At 36.8% G+C, this 15013-nt stretch overlaps 2 protein-coding genes across 2 annotated transcripts; both read right to left on the bottom strand.

Moving 5' to 3' along the window:
• Positions 1–346: 346 nt before the first annotated feature.
• Positions 347–944, bottom strand: LOC113042818 (C-C motif chemokine 13-like). Its single transcript, XM_026201818.1, has 3 exons — positions 884–944; positions 570–690; positions 347–455 (listed from the first exon to the last, which is right to left on the bottom strand). The coding sequence occupies exons 1-3, from the start codon at positions 942–944 to the stop codon at positions 347–349; spliced, it is 291 nt and encodes a 96-aa protein (XP_026057603.1).
• A 13064-nt stretch (positions 945–14008) lies between these two features.
• LOC113042819 (C-C motif chemokine 13-like) lies at positions 14009–14759 on the bottom strand. Its single transcript, XM_026201819.1, has 3 exons — positions 14633–14759; positions 14337–14460; positions 14009–14228 (listed from the first exon to the last, which is right to left on the bottom strand). Exons 1-3 carry the CDS (start codon positions 14694–14696, stop codon positions 14009–14011), a joined length of 408 nt encoding a protein of 135 aa, XP_026057604.1. The 5' UTR covers positions 14697–14759.
• Positions 14760–15013: the final 254 nt, after the last annotated feature.

Below are 15013 nucleotides of genomic sequence, written 5' to 3' on the forward strand. Positions count from 1 at the left end.
TGAGTTGAATCAAATGTGTTTAATTAGGGAGACACAGAAAACGTGCAGTGTTGGGGGTACTCCAGGACAGGTTTGGGAACCACTGTTCGAAATCATTACAAACGAAATAATCAGTATTCTCCTTTAAAATGCCACAAAGTGCTCATCCATCAACTAAAAAGGGTTTATTTTCCAGAAATAAGAAGACTCGGTTCATGACATGAATCACAAATCAAACTAGAAACTGCACAATGGTAACGGAGGGTGATTTATCCAAGGTAGCATTAAGAAACAATTAAAGTCACCACCCAAAATAATTTTATTACAATATAAACTTGCCAATCTACTGAATACTGAATAACGATTATTATGGCCGTGTAGCAGTTGTTGTTCTTTTGTCCACTATATCAACATGGCTGCTCACCCAGGAAGTCTCTGGATTGACACAGAAATCTTTCTCTGCTTTTGTCTTAAATCTGAAAAAAAAAAAAAAAAAAAAAAAAAAAGTTCTAATTAAGACTTCAGAAGATTGTTCAGTGGAAGTTCACTTTACAGTCTGAAAATGACACAATAGCTAAAATGACACTCACACAATAGCACGTCTGGGACAGCTGCTGCTGGTCCAATAGAAAGACACCACTCGTTTCACAGGAATCTTCACATTACTGAACTCTAAACAGCAATTAGTTTGGGCATCAATTGCAGAGGGAGCTGAAATATAAAAGATATTCAGAATCACAAACCTATTTTCATGCAAAAATTTAAAGACATTTTTTTAAGAAGATTTCAAGCTGTTATATCTATATTTTTTAATCACCAAATGCAACAAATTAAACTAAACCGGTCATAAATATTCTGAAAACAACACTTTTGTTCTAAATTAAAAATGGAAGAGAGCCCTCACCGTTTGAAGTCACCTGCACAGAGCAGATCACCAGGAACAGCAAACACATCAGGCTTCTCATTCTTCAAGAGGTTTCTTCACAATGACAGAAATAATCTGTAGAAGTTCTATAGAGCTTGAAGATCTCAGAGCTGTTGTGTCCAGAATAACATCGGAGCATCCTCTTATATACATAGACATAAACATATTCCTCCAAAGACTGTCAGGTGGAGGTACAGAAGATCCAAACGCAAAAGGTAGCCTTCAATAAATACAGTCCTTTATTATAACAAAACAGCCGAAGGTAGATGGCATAAAAATGGAACAAAAAAAAACATTCTCTTTAAACTTGACCGAAGAGCCTCTGCCAGGCGGGGCAGCGCAGAACAAAAACTTTCTAACAGGACTCGCAAAGGAGAAGGATTACTCGAGAGAAGAGTAACTCCAGATGAGGCTCTTCCCGGCTGGGGACAGGAGACAGGGCACACTAAGGCAAACGCTGCTGCTGCTGCTGCTGCTGCTGCTGCTGCTACACAAGATAGGACAAGACAGGGTTATGGTTGACAATCACACAACGGCATAGCTTACACAATAATCCGACCCAGAACAGAGAGAACAAACGCCAGAAATAGACTGGAGTAATTAGACAAGACACAGGTGAGAGCGCAAAGCAGCGAGAGCGCTCATTGCGGTGAGCAACAGGTGAAGACAGAGCGCAAACAGGTGTGCGCGCACTGAAGTGAGAGAGAGAGAGAGCTAGAGTGAGAGAGAGAACTAGACCCAGATCCTGACAAAAGACATTCATGTAAATCGATTTCAATCAATCACCTTTATTTATATAGTGCTTTAAACAAAATACATTGCGTCAAAGCACTGAACAACATTCATTTGGAAAACAGTGTCTCAATAATGCAAAATGATAGTTAAAGGCAGTTCATCATTGAATTCAGTTATGTCATCTCTGTTCAGTTTAAATAGTGTCTGTGTTTATTTGCAATCAAGTCAAAGATATCGCTGTAGATGAAGTGACCCCAACTAAGCAAGCCAGAGGCGACAGCGGCAAGGAACCGAATCTCCATCGGTGACAGAATGGAGAAAAAAAACCTTGGGAGAAACCAGGCTCAGTTGGGGGGCCAGTTCTCCTCTGACCAGACGAAACCAGTAGTTCAATTCCAGGCTGCAGCAAAGTCAGATTGTGCAGAAGAATCATCTGTTTCCTGTGGTCTTGTCCTGGTGGTCCTCTGAGACAAGGTCTTTACAGGGGATCTGTATCTGGGGCTCTAGTTGTCCTGGTCTCCGCTGTCTTTCAGGGCAGTAGAGGTCCTTTCTAGGTGCTGATCCACCATCTGGTCTGGATACGTACTGGATCCGGGTGACTGCAGTGACCCTCTGATCTGGACACAGACTGGATCTGGTGGCCACGGTGACCTCGGAACAAGAGAGAAACAGACAAATATTAGCGTAGATGCCATTCTTCTAATGATGTAGAAAGTACGTTGTTATGTGAAGTGTTTCCGGTTCCGGTTTACCTAATTAATGCAGCCTAAAAATCCTTTAACGGATTTGGATATTAAAAGCATATTAGTATGTTATGTGTATGCCAGGTTAAAGAGATGGGTCTTTAATCTAGATTTAAACTGCAAGAGTGTGTCTGCCTCCCGAACAATGTTAGGTAGGTTATTCCAGAGTTTAGGCGCCAAATAGGAAAAGGATCTGCCGCCCGCAGTTGATTTTGATATTCTAGGTATTATCAAATTGAGTTTTGAGAACGTAGCAGACGTAGAGGAGTATAATGTAAAAGGAGCTCATTCAAATACTGAGGTGCTAAACCATTTAGGGCTTTATAAATAATAAGCAATATTTTAAAATCTATACGATGTTTGATAGGGAGCCAGTGCAGTGTGGACAGGACCGGGATAATATGGTCATACTTCCTGGTTCTAGTAAGAACTCTTGCTGCTGCATTTTGGACTAGCTGTAGTTTGTTTACCAAGCGTGCAGAACAACCACCCAATAAAGCATTACAATAGTCTAACCTTGAAGTCATAAATGCATGGATTAACATTTCTGCATTTGACATTGAGAGCATAGGCCATAATTTAGATATATTTTTGAGATGGAAAAATGCAGTTTTACAAATGCTAGAAACGTGGCTTTCTAAGGAAAGATTGCGATCAAGTAGCACACCTAGGTTCCTAACTGATGACGAAGAATTGACAGAGCAACCATCAAGTCTTAGACAGTGTTCTAGGTTATTACAAGCAGAGTTTTTAGGCCCTATGATTAACACCTCTGTTTTTTAAGAATTTAGCAGTAAGAAATTACTCGTCATCCAATTTTTTATATCGACTATGCATTCCATTAGTTTTTCAAATTAGTGTGTGTCACTGGGCTGCGAGGAAATATAGAGCTGCGTATCATCAGCATAACAGTGAAAGCTAACACCATGTTTCCTGATGATATCTCCCAAGGGTAACATATAAAGCGTGAAGAGTAGCGGCCCTAGTACTGAGCCTTGAGGTACTCCATACTGCACTTGTGATCGATATGATACATCTTCATTCACTGCTACGAACTGATGGCGGTCATATAAGTACGATTTAAACAATGCTAATGCACTTCCACTGATGCCAACAAAGTGTTCAAGTCTATGCAAAAAAGAATGTTATGGTCAATTGTGTCAAACGCAGCACTAAGATCCAATAAAACTAATAGAGAGATACACCCACGATCAGATGATAAGAGCAGATCATTTGTAACTCTAAGGAGAGCAGTTTCAGTACTATGATACGGTCTAAATCCTGACTGGAAATCCTCACATATACCATTTTTCTCTAAGAAGGAATATAATTGTGAGGATACCACCTTTTCTAGTATCTTGGACAGAAAAGGGAGATTCGAGATTGGTCTATAATTAACAAGTTCTCTGGGGTCAAGTTGTGGTTTTTTTATGAGAGGCTTAATAACAGCCAGTTTGAAGGTTTTGGGGACATATCCTAATGACAATGAGGAATTAATAATAGTCAGAAGAGGACCTATGACTTCTGGGAGCACCTCTTTTAAGAGCTTAGATGGTATAGGGTCTAACATACATGTTGTTGGTTTAGATGATTTAACAAGTTTATACAATTCTTCCTCTCCTATAGTAGAGAATGAGTGGAACTGTTCCTCAGGGGGTCTATAGGGATTTCTGAGTATCAACATTGCAGAATGAGAGTTTTTTTTAGCTCTTTCTTTACCTCATCTTTTTCTGCTTTCTACCCATCTTAGAGAGTTGAAGGTACTTTTCTTTCAGTTCACTGAAAATGTGCTTGAGGAAAACAACACACAGCTTCCTTTTTTTCAGGCCTTTCATTTTCAGAGCTAAATCTAATGATTAACACAATTCACAGTTTTATTCTTGTACAAAAATATACTCTGAATAGACGATATGTGGATATTTTACTTTGATAAATGACACTAATATTAACACAGAGATACCTTCAACAGCTTCCCAAATATGAAAAAAGACATTGTAGCTCTACTGCATAGTTGGCTAATTTAAATACAATTTTATTCGAACTGTATATGCTTTTATGTGAGAAACAGACACAAAACCTTGCAAATGTCATAGTCATGAACTTCTGTTCCTTTGTGTTTCCCTATTTTGGTCATGTACCATTTCTCATTTTGTTAATCCCCACCTGTTTCCATTCCCCTGATTACTTTCCTTGTGTTTAAAAACTGTTCAGTTCCTTCTTGTCCGCTATTGATGTGATGTTATATTCTAATGTTTGAAGATTTGTGTTAGATGTGCCCTTATTCTCCAGTGATTATTAAAATAACTTTTATATATATATCTCCATCGTCGTGTGTCTTGATTTACACACCAGCACGTGTTACAAAATAGCGGACCTAAAAAGTGTGTTTAGCTGCAATTTTCTTTCTTTTTTGTTTTGTTTTCTCTCTTTCCCGGAATGACTATCCCGCCAGTCCGACTCCTATGCCTGGAGCAGTTAGACACCAGGTGTGTGAGCCAGCAACACTGTGCATCGTGGGATTACTGGTGGAGATCGAGGGCGTGGAGGAAAGCCCTGCCCACACTTCTGCGACTGAGAGTGAGCTGCAACTGCTTTCTGAATATTATGTTGAGGAATTTTTCAAATGGACCTTATAGACTGGTTTGGGGAGGTAATTCCTAATTTTCCTGTGTCTCCGCTGGTTCCATCCAGCCCTGAATCTCCTGTGTCTCTGCTGGTTCCGTCCAGCCCTGATCCCCCTGTGTTCCCTCCCAGCCTCCCTTTCCCGCCTCCTTCTAGACCAGTCAGTTCCTCTGCTCCATCTCCTCTGGTTCCGTCCAGCCATTTGGAACAACCTCAGTCAGCGCACCTCAGTTTGTGCGCTCTGGTCCGCCTCGGGACTTCCAGTCTCCAGCTCCACCTTGGCGTGAGGATCCCTTGTCTCCACTTCCAGCCTGCGAACCCTGGACCCCACCTCATACCTCCAACCTTTCGGCTCCGCCTTAGCTCTTAGCTCCCTCTTCTCCACCATGGCCCGGCATTCCACCTGCTCCACCGGGTTCCCTCGTCACTCCGGCTCCACCTTGGTCAGTCGTTGACCATCTGCCGCCTCGGGACTCCATTCCTCTTGGCTTCACCTCGTCACTACATCCCTCCGGCTCTCTCAGGCTCCTCCTTCCCTCCGGCTCCACCTCCATCCTCAGTCTCTCTGACTCTGCAGTGGTCTCCCGGGAGGGGGGTGAACTTCCATAGTCATGAACTTCTATTACTATGTTTTTCCCTATTTTGGTCATGTTCTGTTCCTCGTTTTCTTAATTGATTAATCCCCACCTGTTTCCATTCCCCTGATAACTTTACTTGTGTTTAAAAACCCTGTCTGTTCAGTTCCTTCTTGTCCACTATTGATGTGATGTTATATTCTAATGTATGAAGAGGTGTTTACATTAGTTTGCATATTTGCAGTATAAAGTTATATAGTTACTCTGTGGTTTGGTCTGTTATAGACCTGTAAAATAATAAAATATAGTTGCTTGAAAAGGCCATTCAATTTCTTATTTGGTTTCTTATTTGACTATAATTTGGATATCAATAAAATAAAATAAACGAATTATGAGCTTGAAAAGGTTGTCTGAGCACCTTTGTGTGATTATGAGTTATCCATTGTGTCTTTCTGTGAAAGTGCAAAACTAGTTTGAATCTGGCAGTTTGTGACATCAGCAGAAAAAAGCAAGAATCTTAAGCATTGTTTTATCATTTATCATCTACTTTAATACTGTATCATAACACTGACTGAGATATTTAATACAAATGCTTTGTTTCATAATAACAAACATTTTAATATAATGTAATATACATGCAATAGAGAATAAAACATTAGTGTAGTACATTTATGATTATTTTATCACTGATATTTATTAAAACAACTGAACCAATCACCTAAATGATTCTGTAAACAAATTATTTTATGTGCACATTAGAAATAACACAATGATTAAATATACAATATGAAATGTCAAATAGAAAAAGTGTTTCCTCTTTTATACGGTCCACTTTATCAACATGACTCTTCACCCAGGGGCTCTCTGGATCAGCACAGAACTCTTTCTCCGATGTGGCTGAAACCTGAGAGGAAAGACACAAAAAATAAGATTTTGATTAAAGTTTTTGTAATGGAAAAATGAATTGGCTTTGCAGTTTGAAAATGAGATAATGTTGATGATACTCACACAATAGCGCATCTGGGACAGCTGCTGCTGGTCTTGTAGTAAGACTTCACTTGTTTCAAAATAATCTTCACTTTAGAGAGCTCTCCACAACAGTTTGCCACATCAGTTGCAAAGGGAGCAAATAAATAAATGGTGTTGCATCATGTAAGTGTAAAAAAAAATAACTTGAATAAACACCCATAAAAAACATATTTGTGTGTAAAAGTCTTTTTGAAGCATTTACAGTTATATAAGTAATTGTGTGATAAAAGGATTTGCACAAATGTCTTTAATTTATTTATTAGATTTTTTTGAGTTTAATATTTATTTACTAAATGTTTTGTATCACACCTCATATATAAAACTAAAGTAAGTTTAAATACAATCTAAATAAAAAATAAATACTACATTCATAAAAGGAAAAAAAGAATGACAATATTTTTTAAATTAATTTATATTTTATTAAAAAAGCTGGATTTATTTACATACATTATTTGGAGAATATATATTAATATACACATCAGAAATATGATTGTACATACAGTATGAAATGCAGAGATCAAATAGAAACAGTGTAGTTTCTTTTAGACTGTACGGCTCTGAGTCTTTGCTGTAGTAGCAGTTGTCAATGCAGCAGAAGTAGATTCTGTAGCAGATGTTTGTGTAGCATTTGTTGTTGATTTGGCACTGGATTCTGTAGCAGATGTTTTTGTAGCATTAAATTCTGTAGCAGTTGTTTTTGTAGCATTTGTTGTTGATTTAGCATTAGACTCTGTAGTTATTGTTTGTGTAGCATTAGATTCTGTAGCAGTTGTTCTTTTGTCCACTGTTTCAATATGACTCTTCACCCAGGGGGTCTGTGGATCAATGCAGATCTCTCTCCCGGCAATTGTCTTAAACCTGAAGGGAAAAACATGATTTAAGTCAAAGACTTCAGAAGAGTGTCTCATTAATGTTTACTTTCTAGTTTTAAAAATTAAATAAGAGTTAAGATGACACTCACACAATAGCGCGTCTGGCACAGATGCTGTCGGTCTGATAGTAAGACACGACTTTATTCACAGGAATCTTCACTTTACTGAAGTCTCCACAACACTTTGAGTTTGCCACTGCAATTGCCAGGTTAGCTGAAATATGAAGATATGTGAAATGTCAAATATCTGTATTCATGCAAAAAGATTATAAACTGTTATAACAATATTTTTAAATCACCAAATGCAACAAATGCAACTAAAACTTGCGTAAATAATCTGAAAAAAACACATTTGTCATTTTATCTTGATTCAAAATGGAAAAGAGCCCTCACCGCTTGAAGTCATCTGCAGAGAGCAGAAGATCACGAACAGCAAACACATCAGGCTTCTCATTCTTCAAGAAATTTCTTCACAATGACAGAAAGAATCTGTAGAAGTTCTGTAGAGCTTGAAGATCTCAGAGCTGTTGTGTCCAGAATAACGTCTGAGCATCCTCTTATATACACAGTCAGAGACATATTCCTCAAAAAGACATTCATGTAAATCCAGTTCTGAGTAATAACATTGAAGAATGAGAGGTGGTTTTAGCTCTTTATTTCTGTCATCTTTGTTCTGCTTTGTCATTAATGTAAAAATGTGCCTAGTACTTTTCTTTCAGTTTCCCTGAAAACGTGCCTCAGCAAAACAACACACAGCTTCCTCTTTCCATGCCTGTCAAGCACAGCATATTTAAATGATCAATTATGTATTCTGCTATCAATATCAGGTGCTAAACCTTCACCGCTTATTCACATATAAATCTGGTTAAGGTGTTTAATTAAAACACTAAACATAAGATGTTGGACCAAAAACCCCTTGCTCTAAGAAAACACAACCACTTCTTGTTTCTAGTGACACTTGTTGGTCTAACAGAGAAGTGAGAATAATTCAGGTAACAGTTAAACAAATTCACAGAATCAAAATATGCAAATATAATAACAAGAAAAAGGGCTGCTTTTCATTTGCAGCTGGGTCAAAAATATTGTGATCTACTTAAGGGTTTTCTGAATCTGACTAAAATGAGAATTTGTCTTCTAACCCTAATGGCATGTAAACATTTAAGACTAACTAAAGTCATACCAGTCTGTTTTTTACAGTACAGATCTAGATGTATCTGTGCCTGTGGACCAATCTGAAGTAGTATTAGAGATAGTGTGGATTTAAGGAGTGCTTTTGGCATTTTTCAGACTTGGGAAAGTCTTGTGCACTTAGTTCAGGTGGTATACGCAAGTTCTCAAGAGGCCAGGTGTGAGTATTGCAGGCCCTTTAGCTCTGCATACTGTATGTGTGTATTTTTTATTTAATTTGACAAATTATTGAAGTATCATTTAACATTGACTTCTAAATAATAATAAAAGATAATCTAAATGCATATAGTTGAGGATAATAATGTTAATTTTATTATTTATATTTTATGGGATATCTTAAAACAAACACATAATTTAATTTCACATGTCCAATAAACGTCAGAACACATTGAGAGTTGTTTTAAGCTCCTTTTTCCCCATGATCTTATTTATGTTTTGCCGTCCAGGTGGAAATATGGCAACTTTTCTTTCAGATTAAAAAAAAAATCAAATATGCTTTAGAAACGCAACACAAAACTTTCTATTTTTTTGGCCTTGTAATGTTCATGAAAAAAAAAAAAAAAATTTAATCATGTTCAGGAATCAATGTGAATTTCAAATACGGACTTCATATTTTTATATGGTGTGTATTTCAAGAAAATGGATGGAAGTATTATATTATGATGTGTACACATCATGACCAAGACAGATTAAATACCGTTTCTCCTGAAATTCAATATTTACATGAATTTAACTGTGTTCATGTTAAAGGTGTTTAAGGAAGCAAATATCACCATCAGAAGACACGTTTAGAAAACATTTAATTTATTTATTTTTTTATTAAAAAAAAAAAAAAAAAACACACACTACAATGCAACCTCATTTGTATAGACAAACACGAAAAACATGTTTTGTTATGCTGGTATAAAGAGAAAAACAATTTAACCAAAATAAAAACATTAATTATAAAAATATATTCTAGAGTAATAAAAGTACAATAAATCTACCTATAGAAATTAAAGAATAAGTAAAGCCATTTCCCATTAAATACTGGATAATTTCTCCTTTCTATGGTCTGTCATGACTTGGTTGCAGAGATGAACATTGAAAAGGAGTAGGACGATGTTTAGGTAGCTAGCTTGAAGCCAATGGGGCTGTCAATAAGAACAGGTCCAGTCACTCTGATATTAAGGTCTTTATTTTCCTTCTTCAGCAGGTATTAGGTATGGGTGTGTATGCAGGGGTGTATGTGTATAAGCGTGTGGTTTCTACAAAAAGGACAGAATTACTGTGATTTAGTTAACAATAACAATAAACATAACATTGAATTCACAGGAGAAAATTTAATTTAAAAAAATTTAAAAATTTAAACAGTGCATAAGTCCATCTACTCATACTATAAATCTCAAATACATATCTAAAGAACATGCTTAAGCAGGAAATACAGCAAAATAAACACACTTAGGACAAACTTAAGAAAAACAGAATAATAATTAAGTGTCAAACAAAAGCACTTACATGGTCAAATACACACACGCAGGGAAAAACAAAGGAAAAAGATCTCAGTCCTCTGCACAGTGCATCCATGTCAAGGGGCAAGGAACTCAACCGGAAGTTGAAGTCGGGTGGGGGCTGCCATCTTTTAGCAGAACTTCACTTGCGTTAGCATTCCCATTGACCCCCATTCATTTTGGCGTCACTTTGACAGCGAATAACTTAACATCTGAGGCGTTTAAAGACTCCGTTTGTCCATTATTTATTTCTAAAGATACATGACAATGTATAAAGGGCTCCATTACCTTCTATGTTACATTATGGCCCCGTATAAACAGTTTTTGTAAAAAATAGGCTAACAATTGCGTCAGAACCACTCGACTCTCTGTCGTATTACCGTACAGACAGGAGGAGAAGCTCGCAGGCAATTAACTTAATATGGCTCACTGGCGTTACATTTTAAAATACTATACAAAATAATTAATCAGAATACTTACTCCTGCTCACTCATGACAAAGAACTCCCCGCTCAAGCTCGCCGTCTCTGCAAGATTAACGATGGCAGTTTGCACGCACAGCTACTAGAACATTTACATCTGGCAGACAGGTTGCTGACGTCGTCAAGCTTCGTTTGAGTCTGCGCGTCAGAAACGGAAGTGCTAAAAAACGCTAAAAATGGGCTTCACTTGTCTCAATTGAGTTCCAATGGGGTCGCTGTGTCCATTTCTTTTACTGCCTATGATCCATGTGCACCAGAATAAAGGTGCTTCTTCTTGTTTAATGGCGATTAACTCCAAAGGAGCATTATCGCCACCTACTGTGTTGGGTGGCAAATTATCCTTGGGTGATAAGTCTGAAGTTTAAAACTATTTCCTCTTCCTTCTTTCACTTTTGGACCATTAACTATGTTTCCAGGTTGAACCCTACTCTATCATCCCACATACATCATAATTATTTATCATACCTGCAATAGAGGTTTCATTGAGTTTCAGATACACCACACACACATCACATAATCCATTTTCATGTAGCCCCATTATTTGAGTTTAACCCAGTATGTCCCAATCTTAACCTAGACAGCAATACTTCTTTTCCATTTCTTCCCTGACAATGTATCCTGCCTACTGTCTGTGTGATACTATAACACCATCTCCCTGTGCTACTACTGTCCCATCTAATTTGCCACTTCATTAAATTTCTCTTATTCATGCTCCCCTCCACATTTTGCACACCGCATTTTCCCTTTGCAAACAGCAGCAGTATGACCTATGCGCTGACACTTATAACAACGCAAAGGAGGGGGTAGAAACTCCCGTACCACATAACTCATGAAACTTAGCTTCACCTTGACTGGTAGATTATTATCTTCAAAGTGTAACAGCACAGAAAGACAATCACATTTTTCATTATTTTTCCATGTCGTCAATCTTCTAGCCAAAGCAACTTCAAATCAAGTTTCCTTTTACGTCTCCCATATACATTTAAGGGTACTGCTGAAATAACGCCACATTTCTTCACATCTATTCCAGCACAACTTATTTTACCACCACCTAGTGTTTTCGGTTTTAGAATCTTTGTTTTCTGATTTTCATCCTTATTTAATCAAGACTCTTCCATTGCTCAAACATGCTAGCCCTTTCACTGACCCCACTTCTTTTTCTATCGCTTTTGATAATTTAACAGGATGCATGTATTGCTCTGCTTGTTTGACAAATGTAATCATAACTTTCATTTCCTTATCCTCACGGTTTCTCATCATCCTTTGCCCTGAATCCCTGATTTTACTTGTAACGTTACATATTTTCTCATATTCAGACTCATCACCTATGTTACTTCCTTTTTTCCTGTGTGATACAAAACATTTAGTAAATAAATATGAAACAAAAGAAAATCTAATAAATAAATTAAAGACGTTTGTGCAAATCCTTGTATCACACAATTACTTATATAACTGTAAATGCTTCAAAAAAACTTTTACACACAAATATGTTTTTTATGGGTGTTTATTCAGAGTCACCTCTTCATTAATAAATCATTTTATTGCAATCTAATATGGATCAAATGCAAAGTGAAGAAGTTTGTTACTCTGATGCAATTGAGGTTTCATGTTGAGCACTTAAAATCCTCCTCAAATGTGAGATTAGCAAAACTGATCTGAACCAAAATATACTTTACATTGCTTTATAATAAAGAGACGCAAATGTTATGGAAAAGTTATGAATGAGAGATTTTTTTTTTCTTCTTCTTCTTATTACATTTATATGGTGCAACACCATTTATTTCATTCACAATAACTCTGCTGGCTTATTTATTTCTTGTAAAAGCGGTATCTATAGACTTTATATGGTTCATTATATAGAGGTTTATTATTCTTATTAGTCTCATAACTTCATGTTTGTTAAAATGTGTTAAAATGCTATGTGTCCTTAAGCTTCAAGGTGCCAAGCATGTGCCACACCCCTCTTGGCTTGTTAATTTACGATTAACTTCTAGCTCCACCCCCTGATCTCAAGCCAATTAGGACACTATAAATAGCACCTGTGCCCACAGCACCTTTATTCGGGGATGTGTTGCGAGTCGCCGGAGTGCTGAAGATCCGATTAGAGTTATTTCTGGATGTGTACTGATCCTTTTAGAATCTATTAATTTGTCCTGACGTTTCCTCCTGTTCCGGCTCGACTGTTGTTTTGTCTTTAGCGCCTCGACGCTCTCGCCAATCGTCGTCCTGTTCCGCGTCTCAAACCAGGAAGTCCTGCTCCCCCCTTGGCTCCCTCACCGGCAAGAGCTTCACGGAGGACAGTACTATTTAACTAAACAGAAACACGTCTAGAGATTAGCAAATAAACAACAGAAATAAATCTAATGACCAGCGAAGCTGTAGGATCTTCAGCACTCCGGCAACTCGCAACACATCCCCGAATAAAGGTGCTGTGGGCACAGGTGCTATTTATAGTGTCCTAATTGGCTTGAGATCAGGGGGTGGAGCTAGAAGTTAATCGTAAATTAACAAGCCAAGAGGGGTGTGGCACATGCTTGGCACCTTGAAGCTTAAGGACACATAGCATTTTAACACATTTTAACAAACATGATGAAGTTATGAGACTAATAAGAATAATAAACCTCTATATAATGAACCATATAAAGTCTATAGATACCGCTTTTACAAGAAATAAATAAGCCAGCAGAGTTATTGTGAATGAAATAAATGGTGTTGCACCATATAAATGTAATAAGAAGAAGAAGAAGAAGAAAAAAAAAATCTCTCATTCATAACTTTTCCATAACATTTGCGTCTCTTTATTATAAAGCAATGTAAAGTATATTTTGGTTCAGATCAGTTTTGCTAATCTCACATTTGAGGAGGATTTTAAGTGCTCAACATGAAACCTCAATTGCATCAGAGTAACAAACTTCTTCACTTTGCATTTGATCCATATTAGATTGCAATAAAATGATTTATTAATGAAGAGGTGACTCTGAATAAACACCCATAAAAAAACATATTTGTGTGTAAAAGTTTTTTTGAAGCATTTACAGTTATATAAGTAATTGTGTGATACAAGGATTTGCACAAACGTCTTTAATTTATTTATTAGATTTTCTTTTGTTTTATATTTTTTTACTAAATGTTTTGTATCACACATCATAAATAAAACTAAAGTTTAAATACAATCTAAATAAAGAATAAACTACATTCATAAAAGGAAAAAAGGAATGACGATATTTTTTATATTAATTTATATTTTATAAAAAAAGCTGGATTTATTTACATACATTACTTGGAAAATATATATTAATATACACATCAGAAATATGATTGTATATACAGTATGAAATGCAGAGATCAGATAGAAACAGTGTAGCTTCTTTTAGACTGTAAGGCTCTGAGTCTTTGCTGTAGCAGCAGTTGTCAATGCAGCAGAAGTAGATTCTGTAGCAGATGTTTGTGTAGCATTAGATTCTGTAACAGTTGTTTTTTTAGCATTAGATTTTGTAGCAGTTGTTCTTTTGTCCACTGTTTCAATATGACTCTTCACCCAGGGGGTCTGTGGATCAATGCAGAACTTTCTCCCCGCAATTGTCTGAAACCTGAAGGGAAAAACAAAAACATGATTTAATTCAAAGACTTCAGAAGAGTGTCTTATTGATGTTTACTTTCTAGTTTGAAAATTAAATAATAGTTAAAATGACACTCACACAATAGCGCGTCTACCACAGATGCTGCTGGTCCAATAGTAAGACGTCACCAGTTTCACAGGAACCTTCACATTACTGAACTCTCCACAACACCTTGAGTTTGCCACTTCACTTGCCAGGTTAGCTGAAATATGAAGATATGTGAATTATCAAATATGTGTATTCATGCAAAAAGATTATAAGCTGTTATAACAATATTTTTAAATCACAAAATGCAACAAATGCAACTAAAACTTCCATACATATTCTGAAAACAATACATTTTGTCTTGATTCAAAATGGAAAAGAGCCCTCACCGCTTGAAGTCATCTGCACAGAGCAGAAGATCACCAGGAACAGCAAACACATCAGGCTTCTCATTCTTCAAGATGTTTCTTCACAATGACAGAAAGAATCTGTAGAAGTTCTGTAGAGCTTGAAGATCTCAGAGCTGTTGTGTCCAGAATAACGTCTGAGCATCCTCTTATATACACAGTCAGAGATATATTCCTCATAAACACATTCATGTAAATCCATTTCTGGGTATCAACATTGCAGAACAAGAGCTGTTTTTAGATCTTCCTTTTTTCTCATCCATTTTCTGTTTTCTGGCCACGTAGGATAGTTGAAGTTACTAGGTACTTTTCTTTCAGATTCACTGAACATGTGCTTGAGGAAAACAACACACATCAGCTTCC

The sequence above is a fragment of the Carassius auratus genome, chromosome 25, assembly GCF_003368295.1.
Source record: "Carassius auratus strain Wakin chromosome 25, ASM336829v1, whole genome shotgun sequence".
NCBI lineage: Eukaryota > Metazoa > Chordata > Actinopteri > Cypriniformes > Cyprinidae > Carassius > Carassius auratus.